Source organism: Cricetulus griseus, chromosome 2 (genome assembly GCF_003668045.3).
Source record: "Cricetulus griseus strain 17A/GY chromosome 2, alternate assembly CriGri-PICRH-1.0, whole genome shotgun sequence".
In the NCBI taxonomy this organism is placed as follows: domain Eukaryota; kingdom Metazoa; phylum Chordata; class Mammalia; order Rodentia; family Cricetidae; genus Cricetulus; species Cricetulus griseus.
In genome coordinates this window covers 265781075-265806176 of record NC_048595.1, presented here as the reverse complement: position 1 = coordinate 265806176, position 25102 = coordinate 265781075, and the positions used below count along the sequence as shown (strand labels likewise).

Below are 25102 nucleotides of genomic sequence, written 5' to 3'. Positions count from 1 at the left end.
CTCAACTCCTCACATTTATCCTATTCTATGGAACAAAATCTTCAAACCTAGGCTGGGCATTGGTGGCGCACGCCTTTAATCCCAGCACTGGGGAGGCAGAGGCAGGCAGATCTCTGTGAGTTCGAGGCCAGCCTGGTCTCCAGAGTGCCAGGATAGGAACTTCAAACCTAGAAATAAAAACTAAGCCAATTAAGATTTTTATATTGAGCCAGACCAGGCACAGTGGTACAGGCCTGTAAGCCCAGGTGACAGTCAGTGCAAGCAATACCTAAGACTCCGCTCTCAAGAAAAGCAGCAGGGTGCAGTGGTGCACATCTGAATCCCGGTACTCGGTACTCGGCAGGAGAATCTCAGAGTTTGAACCAGCCTGGTCTAGTGCATTCCAGGCTAGCTGATCTCTGCCTCAAAACAACAAACAAAAAACCCCCAAACGAAAGGCATCATGACAGACTGTATGCAACTGTGGAAATCTGCCTCTTCCCACCTACCAAGATAAGCTTTCTAAACTGAGGTTGCTACAAAGCAGCAACCTGGGGAAGATTCAGCTTCTTCCCCAGGCATGGCAGAGCATGCTGCATTACTTTTTATGTGTATGCATGTATGTCTGTAGTCCATATATGCCCCTTGTAGCCAGGGTGGCCAGAAAAGGATGCTGAATCCCCTGGAACTGGAATTATAGATAGTTGTAAATTGCCATGTGTCTGTCAGGGATTGAACCTGAGTCCTCTGGAAGTACAGCAAGTGCTCTTGACCACTGAGCCATCTCTTCAGCCTGACACACGCTCATTTTTAATCAGCCAAATAGAGAAAGCATGCATCTTTTTGTTATCAGGTTAGCTTTGAGGAACTACAACCCATATGATACACAGTGGAAAAGCAGGGCCCAAGGGAAGTGAAGCTCGGCTGGACAGGCAGGGCTGGCACCAGGCAGGAAGATGAGACAGTTCAGATCAGTGTCTCATTCGCTGCTCTGTGTACATGTGGGACTAGAGGATTTATCTGGGCAGTTCTGCCACTCAGGCACTGAAATCCCCAAACACTCATGTTCTCCCTTGGGGACTGGGAGGAAGGTGCACAGACAGACAGATCCAGACACACTCTAAAGAAATTGAAGTGCTAAGAGACCTGACAGTTTTTCTATTTTTATATTTTATATAATTAATAAAACAGTGCTTGTATAAAAATTCACACAAAGTTGCTAAAGAGCATACAATTTCCAAAAATGTCCTGGGTTTGTGTTACATTCAGTTTTCTAAGGGTGCACTCAATCAATCGTAACAGGCAGACATGACGTGGTATCTCATTCTCTTTGGTAAAACTGTCCTCATTGTTTACTCCTCACAGTAGGAACTCTGATACCCACTCTGTGCAGGGTCTGCTCATGCTAGGATGTCAGACATTAAGGCTGGATCTACGAGAGGCAAGGAATTCCCACAGCAGTACCAGCCCTGAGCCCTCACCCCCACTTTAGAATGACCCAGTGACTCCAATAAAGAGTCTCCAGGCCCCTCCTGGTCAGGCAAGATGCAATCTCTGGAGGAATGGTAGAAAGTGAGGCTATCTCTACAAGAACCCAAGCGGCCATGCTGTGGTATGATCAGGCCAAATCCAGTGACCACTAAGTAGATCCCATTGGTCGGTTGATGATTGCTGCTGAGATGAGCCCCTCACCCCTTAAAAGGAAAGGAAGGTTGGGGGCTCAACACTGAAGGGGAAGGGCACTGAGTGCTAATAACACTAGACACTTTATTCCCTGACAAACATTTGTCATCAGACAGACATGGCCACATGAACTAAAAGCAGGATTCGAACACTATACATTCATGACTATCTTCATACACTCTTTAACAACTTCCTAACAGAGAAAAACAAGACCTCTACCACCCACTGTGACATACTACCTTACTCAACGTCAGAATGTCTGTGCTAATCTTTAGTCCTCTGTATACAAGGCAAAAAATCCAAACACGAAGGAAGAATTTAGATGGGGAACAAGGAAAGCAGTGCCAACAGATTTCATGAAACCTATTTAATTCTGAAAAAATAAGTATTCTATATTTATATTGCTTCTGAAAAGAAGTGCCCACTGGAGCCACCTGTATGGCTGGGTAAATGAGGGACCATACAGTCCAGGGACAAGAAAATAGCTCCCAGAGTGTCCGCCTCTTTTCACTGAAAGGGACGATGAAACTGGGGTGGAGGGGTGGGGTGGGGGGTGAAGCCCTACATACTTAAAAGTGTTAAGGAAACCAAAATACAGTTTCCCAGAATTTAACACACTCTGGTTACAAAAGTCCTGCCTCATTCCTAGAACCTGCCATTTCTCTGATGTGAGCAGACAGGACTTCTAAAAACCTAGTAACCGACTGTGCTTCTGACATTGCAGGGCCACATTCCGCACTCTAGAAAGCAGGACAATTCTCACATGGCTTGGAATCCTCTTGGTTACTCAAGACCAGAAAAAAATCCCATGGAATTCTCTCAAACTAGTGGAAGCAGTAAGAGAGCACCAAGGCCATCTTTGGGGTTGTGCGTATATGTGTGTGTATGCGCGCGCGCATGTACACACACACACACACACACACACACACACACACACACACACACACACACACACACACACACACACACGAGTGTGTTCATCTAAGGCATTCAGGAGAGGCCCGGGCTAGGGGAAAGGGGAGTCTTCTGTCTGCCCTCATTACCTTCTGTCTGGGCACAAAGAAGGTTGCTTTGTTTGTGGAGCATCCCCTGCTCCATCTCACTTTAGGAGATATGTTTGCAGGTGTGGGCATGTGACAGAGCCACATTTATAATGTAATTGTCACATTTGTAATGTCCCACAAGGGTTTTATGACTACCCCAGGCAACTCAATCAATTCTCTAGGTCAAGGATAAGATGGATTCAGTTTGAAGACACTGCTTCCTTTCCTTCTTAGGCATCTGGCCCCAGTGCAGAAGGGTAAATGTGCACCTCCACATTAGGGGTGGGCCAGGATAGGACGGCAGAACTTCCTAGAAGGTTTGAGGGGAAAGGTCTGAGTGGGGAGGGGTGGGGCAAGGGTGCTCCATTTAAGATGGTCTGGGCTCTTCCAACACCTGCAAAAGAGCCCTGGGCTCTTAGAGGTAAAAAGGCCTTGCTGCTCATGGGAGGAGCTAACACTGCGGGCTGGAGAGAGGGGCTCTGTACAAATAAATGAAAAGTAAACAGTTCTTGGTGAACCCAAAAGCCCACCTATAAATCACACAAAAAGTCCCTACACATTGTGCTCCAATGTGCCTCCCTCCCACCCAGCATCTATGTGTGGAGAGGGAACAGGGCTAAAGTGAAGACCATGTGAACTATGCCTCCACATCTATCTACATTCATGTCTTCTTCCAGTGTTCTCGTCTACAGTGAGCACCACATGGCAGTGGCAGACAGGCTGAGCCACAGGTCACCTTTCTGGGGGCCACAGCAGAAGGGAAACTCATATATTGTATCAAGGGGCTACACACTACTTATATTTCTTATGTTCCATCCCATCTGCTGAATCCAAGGGGCCTCGGGGACTCTTCCAAAATCAGATGTCAAACACAGGATTAGTAAAACTAGTCACCGTGTCACCTGAAGCCACAGTTACCCATAATGCCTGAATATGGCATTTCTTTTAAAAAATGCATAAATCTAAAATCATCTTTAAAAATCCCAGCAAGTGAAGTAATCTTACAGTATCTCATCTCAAATATTTTAAGATTTTTTTCCTAAATAAAATGGCTCCCAAAGAGCCCAATGATTTTCTTTAAAAGGATTTCATTTTAATTAAAATAAACAAACAAAAAGATTAAAAAGGAAGATGTAAAACATGGGGAGAGAAACAAGCTGCTGAATTTATATTATGTTGTTTTTGAGACGGGGTCTCATTATATAGCCCTGGCTGGCCTGGAATTCATTATGTAGACTAACTAGACTGGCTTTGAACTCACTGAGGTCCAATGACCTCTGCCTAGAGGTGTCAGCCATCACATCTAGTCTAAATTTGTATTTTGAATTGTGAGGGCCAGGGAGGGCTCCCAGCCCTGAAAAGGGACCCTACCCTATCAATTCTGATTTCACAGCTTGGCTACTCCCAAACTCCGGCTGTGCCACCTGGGAACACAGAACAAAGTCATGAATACAAGAGACCAAATTGAAGGCTTCTTTCTTGTGGCTGGGTAGGTGTTTACGTGTGCAAACGTAGGAAACCACTCCCCACTGACATAAGGTGCCTGTCTGTGGGTACCATACATGAGCTCCAGAGGATGCTCGGTCCCAAGGGCACCCATTGCTCAGCCTGTGATGACCAAAGTCACTGGGCAGTCCCAGCCCCTGTCACTTCTCCACTTTCTTGGCTTTCTTGAGGATATCGCACTTTTTCCTATTGGGGCGGCGACAACGCTCATCGATGCTGGGTATACATTCATAGTGCCACACCTCCTCCATCTTCTCCACGGGGTAGACAGCTTCCACATAATGGCGGATAAGCCTCAGCCGCGTGGGGTCCAGCTGCTTCTTGTTACAAGCCCCGGAGTGGTTGTACTGCAGTCGAAGGTTCTCAGCCGTGAAGAGTTCAGGGAAGAGCCTAACCAGGAGCCGGGCAGCGAAGTTGCCCACTGACAGGCTCTGCTGCACGATTTCACGTACCTCCTTGTCCGACAGCAGGTAAGGGGAAGGCACCGGAAAATCGGGCGAGGGGACAACCAGCTCATCCAGGGGGATTTTGCAGAAGTCTTTGCTGCTCCTTTCAGGAGGCAGCGGGGGCCCCTCAAACTCCTCTCTGAACCTCTCGGGGTTGATTGCATAACTTGCTAGGTCCCGGCACTCGGGGCCAGGCACGTGGACCTTACGCTGCTGCTGGTAGGAGCGCCGCTGCTCCGTGTCCCTGCGTCGACAGCGCTCGTCCAGCTTGCCCACGAACTCCAGAGTCCACACGCGGTCGTTCTTGGCTCGAGGGTAGAGCAGCTGAACATAGTGGCGGATCAACCTTATGCGTGCGGGATCCAGCTGTTTCTTGCCCAGGGACCCGCTGCAGTTATACTGCTTGCGCAGGTTCTCGTGGGTGAAGAGCTCTGGGAACAGGTGCACCAGCAGGCGGGAGGCAAAGTTGCCAATGGACAGGCTGCTCTCATAGATGCTACGCAGCTGCTCCTTGCTCAGCAGGCAGTCTGAGCCTGGCATCTCGAAGTCAGGCTGAGGGATCTCCAGCTTGTCAAAATCAATGGGCACCAGCCAAATCTTCTTGGAGCGCCGGCCAGGCCGCTCGCCCTCGAAGTTATCCTCTACCTTGACCACTGAGATGTCATCTGGCAAGCTGGAGGAGTCGTAGCAGTCATCCCGCGGGGCCTCACCCTCGCTGGCCCCCTCCAGCCCCAGGCCCTCCAGCTCATCGTTGATGCGCTGGGCACACTGCTGCAGCCAGGCCTCCTCCTCCTGCATATCTGGAAAGTAGATCTCTGTGTAGTTGCGGATGATCTGCAGCCTCTGGGGATCCAGCTCTTGCTTTCCACTGTCGCCATAGCAGCTGTACTGCTCACCCAGCTTCCGGTGGTCAAACAGCTCCGGAAAGAGCCGGTGCAGGAGGAACACAGCAAACTCACCTGGGGAGGAGGCTTCGTCTAGGAACTCGGTGAGGTCCTGTGTGTCCACCACATGGTCCGAGGCGATGGTGCTGCTGCGGTCCAGAGACAGAGCTTCTTCTTGGTCCTTGCTGTCCAGAAAGTGGCCGGCATCCACGTGGTCTGCTTCAAAGAAGTTGGTGACCTGGCCACCTGGCTGGCTATCTTCCATTTCCCGCTGGGCCCAGAAGCGACTGAAGAAGTCATTCAACTGTGGCAAACACTCTGCCTGCCACACAGCTGTGTCCTTCACAGAGGGGTAATACACCTCCACATAGTTGCGGATGAGCTGCAGGTGCAACGACTCTAACTTCCGCTTGGCGGCAAAGCCGCAGGCACTGCAGCCACGGGAGAAATCCACGTTGTTGAAGAGCTCTGGGAATAGCTGCACAAGCAGGCGACAGGCTAGGTCGCTGCAGGACAGGCTCTGCTCCACGATCTGCTTCAGCTCGGCAGAAGTGAGCAGGTATTCAGGGGGCGGCTGGAACTTAGCCACCAGCTCAGAAGGGCTCACCTGCTTCTTGATGCGGTTCACCTCCAGGGAGAGCAGGTCCACCTTGCTATGAAGCTGGGACATGTTAGATGTGAGCGTGTTGAGCATATACAGCATCCTCTGGATCAGGAAGCAGATATTGGGCTCCCCATCAGTGGCCACCCCAGCACCACATTCCCGTTTCTGAGACTCATTCAGCAGGCGCAGAGGAGAGGGGCTGGTACTGGAGTTTGCCTTCTCAAAGAGCTCGTAGGGGCTGAGCAGGTCTCCAGAAGGAGGGTTCTTCTTCTCCATGATCTTGTGGGAGATGCCATACAGAGGCTTCTTGTAGGAAGGGGTGGCCTCACTGGAAGGCTCTTCTTCAGTAGACCACACACAGCTCCCGCTCCTGCCCCTGTTGGCTGGCTCTCCGTTTCCCTGGCAGGGTGAGCTGTTCTCACGGTTGCGCATGCCTGCCAGGAGGGCCTAAGAAACAGAAACCATTTTGCAAAGTTAAGTGTGTGTTCTGATACACTGCACTAAACTGGCCTGGGACAGCTCAAAGCCATGCCTTGTCCAAACCACTTTGCCCGTGCAGGAACGTACCGTAAGAATACAGTTAACACTTGAGGGTCAACCTGTTCCATCTTCCTACTTCTTGAGAAAGGGCTCAGACTAGACCCAGGAAGGATCCTACTCTTAAAGAATAATTGTTCCAGGCTTCCTGCCCATAGGGCTAACAGAGACCAAGTGGGTAAGGCTGAACAAAAACTTCTAGGAACAGGTGAGAGACCAAATAAACATGAAGAAATGCCATGGTTGCCCAACCATAGAAGGCCACCCCTCTCTCCGGGGTCTACATCTCACTGTTCTCAGATGGGAATAGTGGCTCGTGGCTATGGTGGCTTCAGCATGTAGCATCTAGGAGCATTTCCATGAGGCACACAGTAGCAGGAACACAGCAGCAGGCTGGCCACTCTGTGGCTGCCAGGACTTACTCTTGATTGACATTAGACAAGGGCTGGTTCAGAACCTTACAGAGTTCACAGAGTTAGGATTCTGTGGGTGACTCTGACTCTGGGACATCTCAGTGTTGCCACTAGTACAGCATCTCTCCACAGCCAGCAGCCACCCAATGCCACAGACGAACACCCCTCTTGGGCGTCTACAAGAGTGATGGCTATAGTCTACACTATGCAGCCTCCTTTGACCAAAGTTTTGGGACAGAATAAGCGCTATGGAGAAGGCCCTGCAGCATGTCTCCATCTCCTTTCTTCAGCCTAGAGGAGCACACCCATCATTCTCTCACCACATTCCCAACCTCACTGCTTGCCTTCGTGGTTTCTACCTGTTTCAAACTGGATATCTTAAGAGAATTCTCTATACTCTGAAAGACAGGTGACTTCTGAGAAAGACACGAGGACAATTTGGGGGCAAAAGGAAAATTTTCCATCAAAATCATTCTAAACAACTGCATATCCATATGTAATAAGGCTTGAATAAATAACTTTAACCCAAACCTCAATACAAAATTAACTGAAAACGAATCATGGGTCAGGCAGGAATGGTGGCTCTTAACTAATACCCTAAGATTCAGAAAGCAGATCAATGGTGGTGACCTGCGTAGCCTGGGTGGTGTGGACAACAACCACACACCAGTGATTAGACGGGGGGGGGGGGGGGGGGGGGGGGGGGCGGCGGGCAGATGTTTTCCCAATGTCTAATCTTTGCCTAACAAAAGGAAGGGTCCTTTTGGGGTGGAGCACTGGGGTAGGGTGCTTGCCAAAGAGAGTCAAGACCTTCCGTTGGTTCCTGTTGGGGGAGGGGGGTGTCAAGAAAAACAAAAATCCATTGGCTTTATGAAGCCACGAGGCTGAGGTATGAAAGTGTGCAGGCGCTCAACCACCCATCAGGGCCTCCCTGTGTGACCTTTCATGCCACAGCTTCTAAGTCTTACAACAAGATCACTGTGAGACACAAGAGATAATACACACCAAGCACAGAGCCAAATAGTAGCACGCACTTAACAAACACTTACTACAGCAGGGCTATACTAAACAAAACTTTTTATTTTTGTTTTTGTTTTGTTTTTTTCCAAGACAGGGAGGCTGGCCTCAAACTGACAGAGATCCGCCTGCCTCTGCTGGGGTTAAAGGTATATGCCACCACAGCCAGCCAGGCCAACAAGACTATTTATTCTTCAGCACAACAGAAGTAATGGTGTGGGCCTGTTATTCTGTTGTTATGATTGCTCTCACATGACCCAGTTTTCACTGCACAGTAGGGCAAGGCCCTCACTCCAAAGGCACTTCTCAGAGGGGTCTGAGACTGAGCTGAAAGGGTTTTAAACACTTTAGAGTTCTTTTGCTTGGCTGTTTGCCAGAAAGGGGAAGGACTTTTCCAATGACAGACACCTCATAAGATAGGTCATGTTTGACCTCAAGCACTGAGCTAGCACAATGCTCTGCCACTGAACTAAACCCAGCCCTTTTAAGTTTTATTTTAAATAAACATATTTGTTTTTAGGTAAGATCACTCATTGGTTAAGAGGCAAGGCTACTCTTCCACAAGTCCCGGGTTTGGTTCCCAGTGCCCACATAATGGCTTATAACTATCTGAAACTTCAATTCCAGGGGATCCGACACCCTCTACTGATCTCCTTGGGCACCAGACAGGCATGTGGTACACATATATGCAGGCAGGAAAAACACTTTTACACATAAAATAAAATGCATAAACGTTTTATGTATAATCATGAGTTTGTCTATGTGTGGGTAGAAGCATGTGAATACAGGTTCTTGCGGATGGAGCTCAGAGAGCTGCTGGAGCGGCATGCAATTGTGAGTGCCAAGGACTGAACTCTGGAAAAGCAGCGTGTGTTCTTAACCACTAAGCCATCTCTCCAGTCCCACCCCCCTCTTTTAGACAAGAAGGTTTTGTTTCACACTATGGTAAGACCCAAACCAGGGCCCTGCACATGCTTTCAGTCCTCATGACCTGGCCTCCCATAGTGCTGCTGGGAGGGGGACGACAAGGGGGAGCCTGGAGCACCAGTTCAACAGTGAAGATCACCCCTGCAGAAAAACCAAGTTTGGTTCCTAACACCAACTTCAAGCAGCTCACCACCACTCCAGCTCTAAGGGGATCAGACACCTCTGTCCTGTAGGGAGACACTGTAGCCCCGCCTCCTAGTAGCCTGGACAGGTGTGCCGGGACACGCCCGTGGTCAGGAGAGGTCTAAAGGTGACTCGGGAAGGATTCTTAAGGGACAGCGGACACGTGGATAGGTGGATAGGCTCTCTCTCTTGCAAGCTCTGAGCACACTTTGGCTTGCGCTTGGCTGGTGTTTATCTGAATAAAGAAACCTCAGCCTTACGGACTGTGGATCGATCTCTTCACTGTCCTCCTCAGACATACCAAAGACACACATACATACACATAATTAAAAATAATAAAAATAAATCTTTAAGTTTCACAGATCATGGGATTACTATGAGGTTTTGCCAACATGGAAATTTTGAGTTTCTAATCACAATAATAAACCGTAAGTGCTGCAGAGTACTTGTTTGTTTTAGTTTTTCCAAGACAGGTTTTCTCTGTAATGCACTGGCTGTTGTGGAACTGAGCCTGCCTCTGCCTCCTGAGTGCTGGGATTAAAGACGTGCAATGTTTGCTTCATAACAAGTAGTTCCACTGGCAGATGTGAAATAGAGTTCTGTGTACCGAGGGTGAGAGGCATTTACTGTACAGGGAGTGCTCTGTGGGGCAAATTGCTCAAGTGGACAATCAGGGAGAGAGGTGCGGGAGAAGATTCCTAGGACAGTCTAAATACCAACCTTGAACTAAAACTCTGGATTCTCCCACATTCCTACTCAAGCAAGACTCGGGAGAAACCTGACTCCCATGATTCTCACGCCAGCCTTAGTCTTAACACAAATATTGCCATTCCTACCAAGCATGATAGAAACTCTTTATCAATGGAAACCTTTTACTAAATTGCCTGATTTAAAAAAAAAAAAAAAAAAAAGAGTCCCAGTAGAGGGCACAGAAACCCTGGATACAGAATTCATTTAAAAACAAGCAGCAAAGGGAAGGTTCTCAGATATCCCTACAATGCTACAATGCTGTCCTGTCAACTGAGTGCTCAATTCATTCCACAAATGCTGCCAAGGCAATGATGTGCTGGCTACATTTACTGATGATGATAAAATCTCTGCTCAGCTGTCTAGGAATATCAAGAAATCTTTAAATCTGTGCTACTTGGCATGGGGTGTCTGATTGGCAGTTACCAATTCTCCAAGGTGCATCTTCCAACCATATGGGAACTCTGTGGCACAGCTCGGCTCGAATGCTAGCTAGCATGTAGCCTATATCTTGATGGGCATTCCATTCACAAGCACCTGCAGACTCACCAGGGAATGCCTGAAGCTCTCAGCTAGAGAATGGGACCAAATGAGAGGCTGACACCACCACGCAAGCGACGGGCAGCAGATAACCTGGGGAGATACCAGGGGTATGTATGGCCACCCATGTTCAGTATTGGTCATCACCAGACTCGAGATCTTCCAGTAGTTACTGAATTCAGTTCAGTGAATAATACATGGCTAAACAGTGTCCAGGGAGTCAGCAAAGTGGAGTGGGAAATCAACGTGACATCAAGTGTAGGCCATGTGATGTGGCAGAAGGGGACTAGCATACTATTCTGAAATCATGGCAGTAATTACTTACACATTTTCAACAGAATTCTCTCCAAGTGCCAAGAACCATTTAGTGATAGGTCTCTCAGGTTCTCTACCTACTGCTGATAGAAAAATGCCTCCAACTGCCTGGGAACTAAGCAAGACCCTAGGCACACTAGGAAAGGGTCACTCTCAGTGCTTTCTCTTCGGGCCACCCTGATGCTGCCACAGAACCCAAGTCTGCATCTCTACAGCCCTCATCCCATCAGCTCCGGGTTAACTGCACAGTTCCTGACACTGTTCTCAGGCCAAGTTCTCAGCCTTTCTGTTCTTAGTGGGGAAAACATCAATACCTATCTGCCTCAGTTTCTGTGAGGCATCTTAGGAATTGCCAGCTTGTTCAACAATGAACACCTAGAGGACACCCAGTGAAGCATGAATAAGATAGCATTTCTGTTATCCAACTGAAAACCAACCACAGTAGAATGTCTTCTATTTTTTTGGTTTTTCGAGATAGTTTCTCTGTATAGCCCTGGCTATCCTGGAACTTGCTCTATAGACCAGGCTGGCTTCAAACTCAGAGATCCACCTGCCTCTGCTCTGAATACTGGGATTAAAGGGGTGTGTCACCACTGCCTGACAACAGACCAAAAAGCCCTGGGAGAACAGAGTTAACCTCTGCCTGGCACAGCTCTTAACCTCTACTTCTCTGAACAAAACGGATGATCAGCCCAGCTGAGACAAAGCTCAGCAAGAATGCCACCAAGTCTGCCCACCCAAGGTCAATCCCTAGGACCCACATGGTGGAAGGAAAGAACAAACTCCTATAAACTGTTCTTTGACACACACACACACACACACACACACACACACACACACACACACACACACGTTCCAAAGATCAAACTCTAGTCTGCAAGCTTGGCTGCAAGTGCCTTTACAAAATGAGCACACACACACACCCACAGACCCCACCCCCAAACAAGGTCTTTCTTGCTTTGCAGCCTAGGCTGGCCTTGAATTCACTACATAGTTCAGACTACCCTCAAATGCTGTCCTCTGCTTTCTGAGTGCTAGGATTATAAGCCTTGGACAACACACTGGGTTTGTTAATTCTTGTGACACTAAGGACTGAATGCAGAGCTGTGGGAACTTTAGGCATGCTGTATCCTAGCTCTGTCACAGGCTGACCACTGCTGGTGTGCTCCCTTCCACTCTTTCCGAAGTGGTGAAGTGCTGAGAGACCCCATGCTCCCTCCCTCGCCCCACCATCATACCCAGAAGCTCAGGAACTCCAGAAAAGGGGCACATACTAGACACATTCTAATCTCAAAAACTTCTACAGTTGTGCTCAAATCTCTAGGGTTCTGAGAATACTGATTTACTGACAATATAAACTTACACAAACTTCCAAGGAAGCAAATATTAGCCAGCCTTAGAGCTATACTTAGGGGGCTGATGCAGAAATTCCAGGTTAGCCTAGGCTACAGGGTGAGAACCTGACTCAAGAGATTAGGGAAGGGGGGCTCAGTGATGCACAGCTGGACTCCCAGCCCTTGGGAGGTAGAGATAGGAGTTCAAGGTCATCCTTGACAAAAAGTGTGGGCATGGTGGCATACACCTTTCATCCCAGTACTATGTATTACTTATATTTCTAAATATTCTTCAAATACCCTCTAGGACTCTAGTTTATATATAAACTCATAAAGTGATTAGGTCTATGTATAAAGATGGTCCCTCTAACATTACTCTTAGTATTGTAAAGATAGAAAACACCTATCATTAGGAAAAAGGACAGTAAATTATTATCTAAAACATGTAGAAATATGGTGATACAGCTCAGTCAGTAGTACGCACAAAGCTGTGGCTTCAATCACCATCACTACATTAACCAAGAGTGGTATGACACACCTATACTTCTAGTAGTGGAAAGTGGATCCAATCAGAAGGGCAAGGCCATCCTCAGCTGCATAAGGAGTCTGAAGACAGGCTAGGCTACATAAGACAAGGGCCAGGGACATCTCCGTTGTCAAACTCTTGCATCGTGAGGCTCTGGTTTTGAACCCCAGCACCAAAAAAAAAAGAAGAAAAATCAACAGTAGTGTGTCTGAGGCCTTGGGTTCAGATACTCGCACCAACAGTGTACACAGACAAAAAGTAAAAGCTAAAAAAGAGAGCCAATGGCAAGCTTTAGACTCTGATACTGCTGTTCATGCTCCTGTCTTAGCATCGCCTGTCTAATGTGCTCTGGAGCAGCAAGAGACATTTTGTGATGTTGGTTAACTGCTTTTAACAAGCTGTTCCACTGACCACTTTGTGGATTTTACCTGACTCAACACATACCAGTGGTAGTCAGCAAGTCACTGTCATTATACTGGTACAACCACCTACACATGAAGCCCTTCCTCAGGTCACATGGTATGAAGCAAGGAGAGGGGTTAGACTGAAGGGTGGGGCATTTCTAAGTATTCTTTATAAAAATGCTTAAAGATGTAAAAAATTCAAATATTTTTAATGGGCATCATAGATTTTTTTTTTTTTTAAAGATGTGTCACTCAGCTAGGGAAACAGCTCAGTACACCAGTGCAAAGACCCGAGTTGAAATCCCCAGAATCCATAAGAGCCAAACATAGCAGGCATCTAAAATGCCACCACGCACTCCTGAGGCATAGATGGGAGGTACACACAGCTCTCGGGTCAGCTAGTCTGGTACGTGGAGAACACCACAGAGAGCTTATCTCAATCAAGGTGAAAGATGAGGATGAATACAATACCAGGTACCCACCAACTTCCAACACAGAAACCATGGACTCACAGACACACACACAGATTTGTAAAAATTGTCTTTCTTATTTAAGTATTACTCATGACAGTTACAAAATGGGAACAACCCAAATGTGGGCAAATAAAATGAGATTCAGCCTCACAGTGGACTATTTATCATTTGACCACAAAAAGAACAGAGTGCTTTTGGGATCCTGGTTCTCCATGCAAAGAGCTTGGAATTTGAACCCATTTGAACAAACTAAAAGTCAAACAACTTTCCAAGGATCCATACAGCAGTGGGCATGGACCAACAGCCACCCCTGAAACTGTGGAGTGAGCACAGAGAATCACAGCCACCCAGGACAGCCGAGAGCAGAGATCCCCAGGGGAAACGGGGCAGCCCTGGAAGGGAAGCCAGAGCCTATGATGATGAGTCAAAGGGAAGCCTCAGAGCTAACTCCCAACAGGTTTCAGTCAGAGGGCTTACCTTCAAGAATTCTAGGTCTTCAATAAATGTTAGAGAAAAATTCCTTCATGATCATGGCAGAGGAATTAGAACAGACACTACTTTGGAATGTTCTGGGGCACTGTGCATTCCTCTGCAAGGGTTTTATCAGAGCCTTTGAGACCTGAAGGAAGGGAGATCCCAGCTGGGGGGGGGTAGGAAAGAGGGGAACCACACACAACAGGACCACAGGCTAGGACAGAGGAGCAGCACAGGTTTGCTAAGGAACTGAGAACACAGCAAAACGCTAGTCTGGCAGTCTAGTGACTAAGTTTTACCCCTAGAACACACAATGGAAGGATAGAGCCAATTCCTGCAAGTTGTCCGCTGGCCTCCAAAATAATGTAGCCTGCCAAGCACACACACACAAACACATGTAAAAATAAAACAAAATTTATCCTTATCCACCTAACAGCAGTCCACATGTTTGCTCTATATGCACTTGCGTTCCTGTTACTGAAGTTGAATAATAATATTTAAGTTTTAGGTGTATACTGCATGCTAGGGTACAGAGGGAGGGGTTTTAAAAAGAACTAATATGATAAAAGAGAAAAAATGGAATCATACAAATGCTCAATTAAATCCTAAAAGGGAAACTGAGCATGGTGGTGCCTACCTTAGCCCTATCAGAGGCAGGGGGGTCTCTGAGTTTGAGTCTAGCCTGGTCTACATAATGAGTTCCAGGATGGAAAGGGCTATACAGAGACCCTGTCTCAAAACAAAACAAACTTAAAAAGAGCCAGGCCTACTGACAAATGTCTATTATTCTAGCACTCTGAAGGCCAAGGTAGGAGCTTTGTAAATAGTAAGCTGCTGTGTACAGAGCAAGTTCAAGGCCATAGTGAGCCACACTGTAAGACCCCCATGGGGAGAGCCAAAGTCACATTTGAAGTTTTAATTACAATGCCTTAGAGATCCATGAAACAAAAATGCCTCTGATCTGTAAGCCCCTTGCCCAAGGACAGATAGTTCCTGAAACGCTGTTGTTTATGGGAGATAACAAGCCACATATTTTCACTCCCCTAAACAAGTTTGCTTGACCCATCTACATGGATGTGCTTGATCATATATGGGCAGGAGGTATAAAGGCAGGAAATATGTCAGGATGTATGCTTGCTCCTGATTGGACGTGGTGGGAAATGCAATGAATTATGGGTTTTCCTTCTTAAACCTTTGCCATACTTAATTCCAGGGAACCTGGGTATGGACCTGCCCAATATTTAAATAAAGGTTGCTTCAAATTTGTCTTTAAACTGTGGTAGTGATCTTATTCTAGACTGGTAGAATTAACCCCTGTTGCAGAAAACAGAACCAGACAACAACCACAAAACTACACACACAAAAAAACAAACAAACAAACAAACAAACAACAAAAAAAAAAAAAACAAGAACAAAAACAACAAATAGGAGACAGTTACGGGGCCAGGGCATGCTCAGTGTGTGCAAGCCTGACAACAGAGTTCAAACCCACATACAAAGCTGGTTGTGGTGGCCTGCATCTGCAATCCAAGTTTTCCTAAATAAAGGCAGGAGGCAGGACAGCCCAGAACCTCACTCACCAGCTAGCCCTGAGTAAACTGTCACAACAGTGGTAACATAATATCCAAATGTAACAAATAAAGATTGCCAAAGTAACTCTTAGCAATTTAGAGGAAAGGGGTTGTTTGTAGCTCACAGTTGCAGGTTATGGTTGAACATAACATACAAGTCAAGAACTTGAGGGAGCTGAACATACCACAGGGACAGAGAGGAATGAATACATGCCTGTTGTCTTAGCTCAGCTCATTTTTCTCCACTCATACAGTTCAGCCTCACTGCCTAGAGAATGGTGCCACTCACAATGGGCAGTTCTTCCCACTCAATTAACACAATCAAAATAAATCCCCACAGACACACTCACAGGCCAATTTACTCCAGGAGCTCCCTGACTGAAACCCCTGCTCAGGTGATTTTAGATCAAGTTGATAATTAACTAACTCAGGAGGCAGAGACAGGTGGATGTCTGTGAGTTTGAGGCCAGCCTAGTTTACAGAGTGACCCAATAACCAGACTTTGGCAGGGGATGCATATAAGTGATAAAGTGCTTAATATACATAGGGAGCTATGTTCAATCCTCAACACTGGAAATAAATATTAAAAATTAATAAATAACACATGGGTCAAATAAGAAATCACAATGGAAAATTACAAATAATCAGAACTATAGACAAAAATCCCACAACTTACCAATTTCAAGATTAAGATATGGAAATATGTGCCAGGCGTTGGTGACGCACGCCTTTAATCCCAGCACTCAGGAGGCAGAGGCAGGCAGATCTGAGAGTTCGAGGCCAGCCTGGTCTCCAGAGTGAGTGCCAGGATAGGCTCCAAAGCTACACAGAGAAACCCTATCTCGAAAAACCAAAAAAAAAAAAAAAAAAAAAAAAAAAAAAAAAAAGGAAATATGCATCTTTTAAAGTATATGTCATCAAAGACAGGTCTAAGGCCAGGCATGTTGGCACAGGCACAGACTTATGATCCAGCACTTGGGAGGTAACAACAGGATACTCAAGAGTTCAATGTCAACTTTGGTGCATAGTGAGCTAGAGGCCAGCCTGAATTACAACAGACCAAAAATCAAAGAAAAAACAGGGAGCCATCACTAAAGATCTCAAACCCACCAAAAGGATAATAAAAGGAATGAATACAACTCTGCAGTCGAAATTTGGGGGGAGACCATTTGCTAAGTCAGATTAAATGGACCAATTCCTTAAGACACAATCTGTTAAAATTCACATAAGAAGCAGACAATTTGAACATAGCTGAACATACTAGAAAATGAATCAATAATTAAGAGTCTTATACAACTGAAGCCAATTGGCTCGGATGATTTCAAAGGTGTATTCCACAGACACTTAGGGAAGAGATGGTATCATACATTGTGGTGGAGACTGATGTTGGAAGACTGCCATGAATTCCAGGGCAGCCTGGGCTATGCAGTAAATTCCAGGGCAGCCTAAGGTACACAGAATACCAAGTCTTTGTCTCAAAACAACTTAAGATCTAAGAATGTAGCTCAGGTGGTGAAGTGCTTGCCTAGCATGCACACGGTCTTGAGTTCGAGGTTCAGCACTGTATAAACCAGGCTCATTGGTTCAGACCTATAATCCTATCACTTAGGGAGCAGTGGCAGGAGGACAGCCTAGGTTACATAGGACCATGTCTTTAAAAGATAAATAGATAAAATAAATCAAAATAAAGCATAAGACCCCCCCCCTCCGGGATCACATGTGTTCCAGACTGACTCAATAGCACTGTGTAACTAACTACATAGCTGAGGCCCACTCTGCTGTTCTGATCTTCTGCTGTTCTGATCTTCGTGCCCATCCTCCAGAATGCAGGATTACAGACACGCACCGCTGTACTCAGAATCCCTGCATCCTAAGTAAACACCTTACCAGACAGTCACATTTCCATCCGAATAGCATTTCTCTCCAGTGTCTTTCGGAACATAGACATTCTATCTCGACTCCTTCAATGAGACTAGGATACTTTCATATTAAAAGCAGGTGACACAGCAAGGAATCAACAGCATTTCCCATTGATACCGACACAGGAATGGTTACTATAATACTATAGCATTTAAATGAACAATGAATAAAAAAATAACTACCAGGTGTGATGACACACTCCGTGGGAGGCAGAGATAGGCAATCCTTGAGTTTGAGGACAGCCAGGGCTCCACAGAGAAACCCTGTCTCAAAAAAAACAGGAGACAATCGGGGGAAGTGAGTGTGTGTGTGTGTGTGTGTGTGTGTGTGTGTGTGTGCGCGCGCGTGCGTGTTATGATCCAGGCCAGATCTTGGCTAGTTCAACATTTGAAAAGCCTATTAATGTAATCTATCACAACAAACAACATAAAGGAGAAACAGCTATGTAATTGTATAAATAAATGTCAAAATTCAACATCACTCATAATTAAATTTCTCAGCAAATGGGGGCGCAGCTTGTAAAGGAATGTCTGGGAATGGGGTTGGCGGTAAGATGGCTCAGCAAGTGAAGGCACTTGGCACTAAGCTAAGGACCTGAGTTCAATTCCTTGGACCCATATGTTGGAAGGAGAAAACCAATTACCAGCACAAGCCTTTAAGCCCAGAACTCTGGAGACAGGGGCCTCTGTGAGTTGAGGCCAGCCTGTTCTACATAGTGAGTTCCAGGAAAGCCAGAGCTATGCACAAAGACCTTGTCTCAAAAAAAGAAAACAACAACAACAAAAACCAAGTACCATAAGTTGACCTCTGACCCTACACACACACACACACACACACACACACACACACACACACACACCCTGCACAAGATTAGACTAGAAACTTTAAGAATATCTTCCATAATCCTACTCTAACCTGATAGTCCCTGGTGAGAAACTAGAAACCTCACTAATATCATTTGGAACAAAACACCAAGTTTTCTTTCATCATTCTGTTCAACATGTGCTAAAGCTAATAAAATAAGGAAAGAAAATTGAAGCTACAGTACTTTTTCATGTACTAAAGAGAAGGCTCAATGGTTGAGAGCAATTCACTGGCTGCTCTTCCAGAAGATCAAGGTTTGGTTTATGGCTCACAACCATCTGTAATTCCAGTTCCAGGAGATCCAATGTCCTCTTCTGGCCTCTGAGAGCAAAAGGCAATCACATGGTACACAGTGGCAAAACAGTGATACACATAAAATATAATACAATCTAAAGGTGCCTGCCCTCAAGACCATTTCCAGAAAATGGTGAAGAAGAGAAACAACTCCCACAAGTTGTCCTGACCTCCACATGCACGGACACACAAAGGAATGAATAAACGTAAAAAAGAAAGGAAGGTTTAGGAATAAATCTAATAAGAAACTAATATAAAAAGTTACTAAGGCTAGTGTGATGATTTGAATAAAAATGGACCCCATAGGCTCATAAATTAACCACCAGGGAATGGCACTGTTTGAAGATTAGGAGGCGTGACCTTGTTGGAAGAGGTGTGTCACTGGGGTGGGCTTTGAGGTTTAAAAAGCCCATGCCAGGCGCAAGCACTTATTCTCTCTGCCTAAGGATCCAGTACCAAGTCTGCCTGCATGGAACCATGTTCCCCACCATGACGATAATGAACTAACCCTCTGAAACTGTAATGGAGCCCACAATTAAATGCTTTCTTATGATAAGAGTTGGCTTGGCTGGCTACACATGCCTTTAATCCCAGGCAGAGGAGGCAGAGGCAGGCAGATCTCTGTGAGTTCAAAGCCAGCCTAGTCTAAAAAGAGTGTTTCAGGACAGCTAGGGTGACACAGAGAAAGAAACCCTGCCTCAAAACACCATGGCAGGCCGGGCAGTGATGGCGCATGCCTTTAATCCCAGCACTCAGGAGGCAAAGATAGGCGGATCTCTGTGAGTTCGAGGCCAGCCTGGTCTCCAGAATGAGTGCCAGGATAGGATCCAAAGCTACACAGGGAAACCCTGTCTCGAAAAAACAAAAAAAAACAAAACAAAACAAAAAACCCACCATGGCCTGCTCATGGTGTCTCTTCACAGGTATAGAATAGGGACTAAGATAACTGGGAACACAGCTCGGTTGGTAAACTGCTTGCCTAACACGCACAGAACCCTGGGTTCCAGCCTTAGCATCACATAAACAAGACATGGCATCGCACACCTGTAAACCCAGCACTCCAGAGGTAGAAGCAGGACCCTGTAATGCCAGCCCCTCTGAAGGCTGAGGCAGGAGAATGGCTAGTTTAAGAGTTTAAGGACTGAGCTGGGAGGTAGTGGCGCACGCACTTTAATCTCAGCACTCGGGAGGGAGGCAGAGGCAGGTGGATCTCTGTGAGTTTGAGACCAGCCTGGTCTACAAGAGCTAGTTCCAGGACAGTCTCCAAAGCCACAGAGAAACCCTATTTCGAAACCCCTCCCCAAAAAGAGTTTAAGGCCTGTTGGACTACAAGGTAAGTTAAAACCAGAGTAGGCAACTTGACAAGATTGTCTGAAATAAAATGAAAAGTAAAAAAGGGCCTGGAAAGTAGCTCAGTGATGAATGATTGTCCAGCCCAAGGCTGAGCTCAGTTTCTATTACAAAAAAAAAAAAAAAAAAAAAAAAAAAAAAAAGAAGATAAGAAGGGGAGGGGAAGCGGAGGAAGACAGAAAAGAAAAACACTTTGAGTCCCAGCATTCCTAGAGCAGAGACAGTGGATCTCTGTAAGTCTGAGACCAACCAGGGCTATAGACCCTGGGAGGGGGGGGGAAGGATTCAGAGAAGAATGAGAATGAACTGTAACAGAAAAGAATATTCACTAAGGATCAATTCCCCTTGTAGATAGAAATGATGGGCTTCATTTAGGAAAAGACCTTCTACTCCAACTTTCCCAGGAGAGCGAAACAAAGAACATAAAGCAGTTGTATTATGAAGACACCACTCTTCCCATAAGGCCAGTGGGAAGGGTTTCAGCTGAAGGTACCTTCTAAAAGCTGAAGCTAGAGGTCAGACAAGTTAAATGAATGAAACCTTTCTCATGTTCAAGAATTCAACAGCTGGCTAGATGCCCATGCGTACAGAGATTCATCTTGGACCAGAGGGAGTCAGGGCCTCACCTCAGGTATCAACCGTCTCCTCTTCACACTGGGGACAGAGTCCGGTTGGCCGTCGATGACCAGCTGCTTCCTCTTGCTGGACTCCTGAAGAGCAGTGAGGACGCTGTCCAAGGGGTGCTTCTCAGGGCCCCTGGAATTCCGGGAGCAGTCCAGGGCAGCATGGTCTCCCTCTATCTTCACAATGCTATTTTTCACAACTATGGCAGAGAAGAAATGGGGCTCAGTAGGAAGACCAAGACTGCTGGGAGAGCAGCAGGGTGTCTAAGGGACCCCCTCTCTACCACACTGTTACTTAAGGGTGCTAACTAGCACTTCCCAGCAACTTGGTCCTTTCCCTACGCTTGCTAATGCTGTACAGTAAGTTCACGGTTCAATTCAAAGTGTGTTTAAAAGTTTTTACAGGGAGGAGGTAAATGGGGAAAAACTAAATCTTACATGTGTGGTGGAGCTAGACAGATCTAACCCAGAGCCAAGAATTCTAACACTGAAGTACATCCCCACCCCTAGATGTTATCTTTCTATGGTTTTAAAAAGCAATTCAAAATAGGTGTATAGATAGAGGGGTTGTCAACAATGGGTAGGAAGGTTTCTCATTAAATACTTTTTAAAAATTTGGGACTATATGAATGTATAACTTATTCAAAATATTCAATTAAAAACTTTTACCTTCTTCTACATCTTCACTGAATTCAGTTGAGTTCATCTTCTATTCCACTAAATGAAAAGATAAACACAGGATCTTCATTTATTGATTGATTAATTTCTTAATGTTCCTCACCCATAGAGACTCCCTCATCCCCCAGCCCAGCTTTGGGACCAATGATTAAGCTTTGCCACAGATTGTAAGCAAGTGTGTCTCCCATCTTCCTGAGGTCTCACTATGTAGCCAGCTTTCCTGGACCTCCCTATGTAGACCAGGCTAACCTAGAACTCAGAGATTTGCTTCCTCTGCCTCCAGGGCTGGATTACAGGCCTGCACCATCATCTGCATGCAGCTCAAGCAAGCTCTCTGCTTGTCTGCAGAGGCAGCCACGCCTTTCACCTTCTTGCCCTACTACCAGACCATGTGAACAGAATGCTGACTGAGAGTCATTTCCAGAGCAAACAAACCCGCCTCCTAAGACTCCAACATGCATGCTCTCTTCTTTACCCCTGCTTACAAACCTGCCTAGGAAATAAAAAGATGACAGAGGAAGGCTGGGAGTCTCAATAAATAGCTGAGGGGCTAGCACAGGTAGCCACACATGACAACTACATCCTCAGGATGCAGTCCGTCCAAATGAAAATGTGCCAGAATGTCAATGTATGTGGATTCAGACAGCCTAATAAAAAAAAAAAAAAGAGTGTAAAACATCTCACTAACAATTGTATTTACTGGGGCTGAAGAAAATGGCTCCGTAGTTAAGAGCTCTTGCTGCTCTTGCAGAGGACCTAAGTTCAGTTCCCTGCACCCATGCTGGGTGACTATCTCATAAAACTCCAAGGGATCTATCTATGACAACCTCTTCTGGCCTGAGGGTACCTTCAAACTCCTGTGCATATGCACACACTTACACATGAATAAAAAACAAATAATAAAATATTTATTATCTGGGCTGTGGAGGTGCATGCCTTTAATCCCAGCACTTGGGAGACAGAGGCAGTTGGGTCTGTGAGTTGAAGCTGGCCTGGGCTACATGGTGAAATCCTTTCTTCAAAAAAAAAAAACAAAACAGTATTAACCATATGTTGAAATCATATTTTAGACTTGCTGAGCTAAAGAAAATAATTTATCAATTTCACTTTATTTTATTTATTTATTTATTTTGAGACAGGGTTTCTCTATGTAGCTCTGGCTGTCCTAGAACTCACTCTGCAGACCAGGTTGGCCTTGAACTCACAAAGATCTGCTTGGATTTGCCTCCTGAGTGCTGAGATTAAAGGCATGCACCACCACTGCTTGGCTCACTTGGGTGTTTTTTTTTTTTTTTAATTGTATTTCTGTGTATGGATGTTCTGCTTTCATGTATCTGTGCGCCACACACACATGTGATACCCCGAGGCCAGAAGAGTGTATCAGATCCCAGGGACTAGAGTTACACAGACAGTTGTGAGCCACTATGTGGGTGTTGGACAAGTCCCCTGATGGCCATCTCTCCCAATTTTTTTAGGCTGTCAGACAATTTAAAACTACACATGAGGTCCCACTATATTTTCACTGCATAGCACTTGTCTAGTCCTTCCTTCAGCAGTAGCATGGAGAGGCAGCAGGAGGAGCTGGTGCTGTGTACTGACAGCCATCCCTCTCCAACTGCAGCATCTATGCTGGGACTCACACCATCACTGAAGCCACCAGTGGGTCTCTGTTGTACCCAAATTCTACAAACGCATACTAACGCAAGTGGCATTTTAAAACATTATCTACCATGGGGCTGGAGAGATGGCTCAGTGGTTAAGAACACTAGCTGGTCTTCCACAGGTCCTGAGTTCAATTCCCAGCAACCACATGATGATGGCTCTAACCATTCCTAATGAGGAATACATGCAGGGATACATGCAGACAGAACACCGTACAGGAAAGAGGCAGAGGGAGGGAGAGAGAGAATATCTACCACATCCTTTAATGTTGATACTGGGGACTTGTGATTCCTACAACTGATTCAGGTCATCACAAACACATTTTTTGCTCTGGATAGAGAAGGTGGGGGCAGGAGGTATCTTGAGACATTTCTACAATAGAGATGTCACTACAGCATCCAGCTAACTACATAGAGAAGCCACGGCCTGGCATGTGTCCAGCACACTGTCCTCTTTTAGAGGGGATAAATGGAAAGAAGAGGAAGAGAAACAGTGTCTGTCTGGCTGATCTACTCACATAATTACTTCAAAATTGGTTAATAGGCTGGGCATGGTTGTGCAAGCCTAGCATCCCAGCTCTCTGAAGGCAGAGGCAGGCAAGATCTCTGTGAATTCATGGCCAGGCCAGCCTGGTCTACACCCCAAGTTCCAGGATAGCCATGGATACATAGAGACCCTGTCTCAAAAAAAAAAAAAAAAAAAAAAAAAAAAAAAGAGCCAGACAAATCAACTGGCCAATGACAGCAACACTTGGACAGAAGCACTGTTCTAACCAGTGTCAAAGCCACGCTGGGTCAGGCATTGCCTTTCATCCCTGAATTACTACTGTAGGATTAAAACAAGATTTATTTGAGGTTAAAAACAATTCCCATTCACAAAGCTATCTCATACCTGAAGAACAATATAAAGTGATAGAGAAAACAAAACATGAATTTTAAGGGTCCATACATTATTTTTTTAACCAGAGATGACTTTGAGTGCCAACTTCTTTCTGTCTCAACAAGTAAACATTCATCTACGCTGGGAGACCCTCAGCAGTCAGGAAAGTTGGCAGTGACAGACTGAAACTCAGATATGATTCCCATCGCAGCCAGGGGATTGATCAGAAAACACACTTCAGGCCAGTGGAGTGCCCAAGCCTGCCCACTGCCCTTGGAAACACTGCCACACAGTGTTTCCCTCCAATGAGGGCAAAGGTAAGCAAAAGAGATAGGGAGAACAAGTGACAGGCTGTCAGAAACAAGTACTTTCTACAAATCGGGATCTTGCTATTCAGTCCAAGCTGGTCTTGAACTTTAGGTAGCCTAGTCTGGCCTTGAACAACATCCTCCTGTTTATCCCCAAGTGCTGGGATTACAGCATGCACTACCATGTCCAGTTACACAGTATATTCTTGGGAGGAAAAGGAGGAATGGAAGGAGACAGATGGCTTGAGGGATTAAAAAGTGATGATGTAAATGCCCAGCAATGACTCTAAGTAAAGAAGTGTTAAAGGATGGGAAGGTTCTCGAGAGGTGCCCAACCACCTATTTATAATTATGCGCTAGTCACACAGTGAGTCCAAGGGAGCTGAGAGGCAGCAGCAAGGCAAAGGAACGGGAGTCCCAGCTGCTGGTGGAATGTGTTGGAATGAGTCTTGGTGAGCCAGATGTTCTGCACCTTGTGAAACCATACCAGAGACTTTAGCACATAATTATGAGGCCTAGAAACTGACAATGGAGGAGCACCTTTAGGCAGGAGAAACTGGAAGGACCCAAGAAGGCTTTAGCAAGAGGTGAATGAAGGCACTGCCCAGCTTCCTGGGCATTCAAGACACCCAAAGCACTTCTGCTCCAGAACACATCTCCACTCCTATGTGGACTAATGGCAGAGGCTAGGCTAGTGCAAGAGAACTCAGTGAAAAGCTGAGCAGTCTCTGTCTCCCACTTTTAAGACCTGGAAGCCCAAAGCCACCTCTGGTTTCTGAGAGGGCAGCAGGGTGAGGTCCTGGTTGCTCTACATTCCAGCACTGCCTCAGCCTGGGGCTACTTTAATCCGAAATCTACCAACATAGCATCCTGAGGTGGGGAGCTTGCTCAGCATGCCACAGTGAATGAGAGGCAGAA

The 25102-nt window shown here is 46.1% G+C and overlaps 1 protein-coding gene across 1 annotated transcript; it reads right to left on the bottom strand.

The window, feature by feature from the left end:
- Window positions 1-1129: 1129 nt before the first annotated feature.
- On the bottom strand, window positions 1130-21461 carry Bend3 (BEN domain containing 3). Its single transcript, XM_027402249.2, has 3 exons — window positions 21327-21461; window positions 20661-20857; window positions 1130-6592 (listed from the first exon to the last, which is right to left on the bottom strand). The coding sequence occupies exons 1-3, from the start codon at window positions 21361-21363 to the stop codon at window positions 4352-4354; spliced, it is 2475 nt and encodes an 824-aa protein (XP_027258050.1). The 5' UTR covers window positions 21364-21461; the 3' UTR covers window positions 1130-4351.
- Window positions 21462-25102: the final 3641 nt, after the last annotated feature.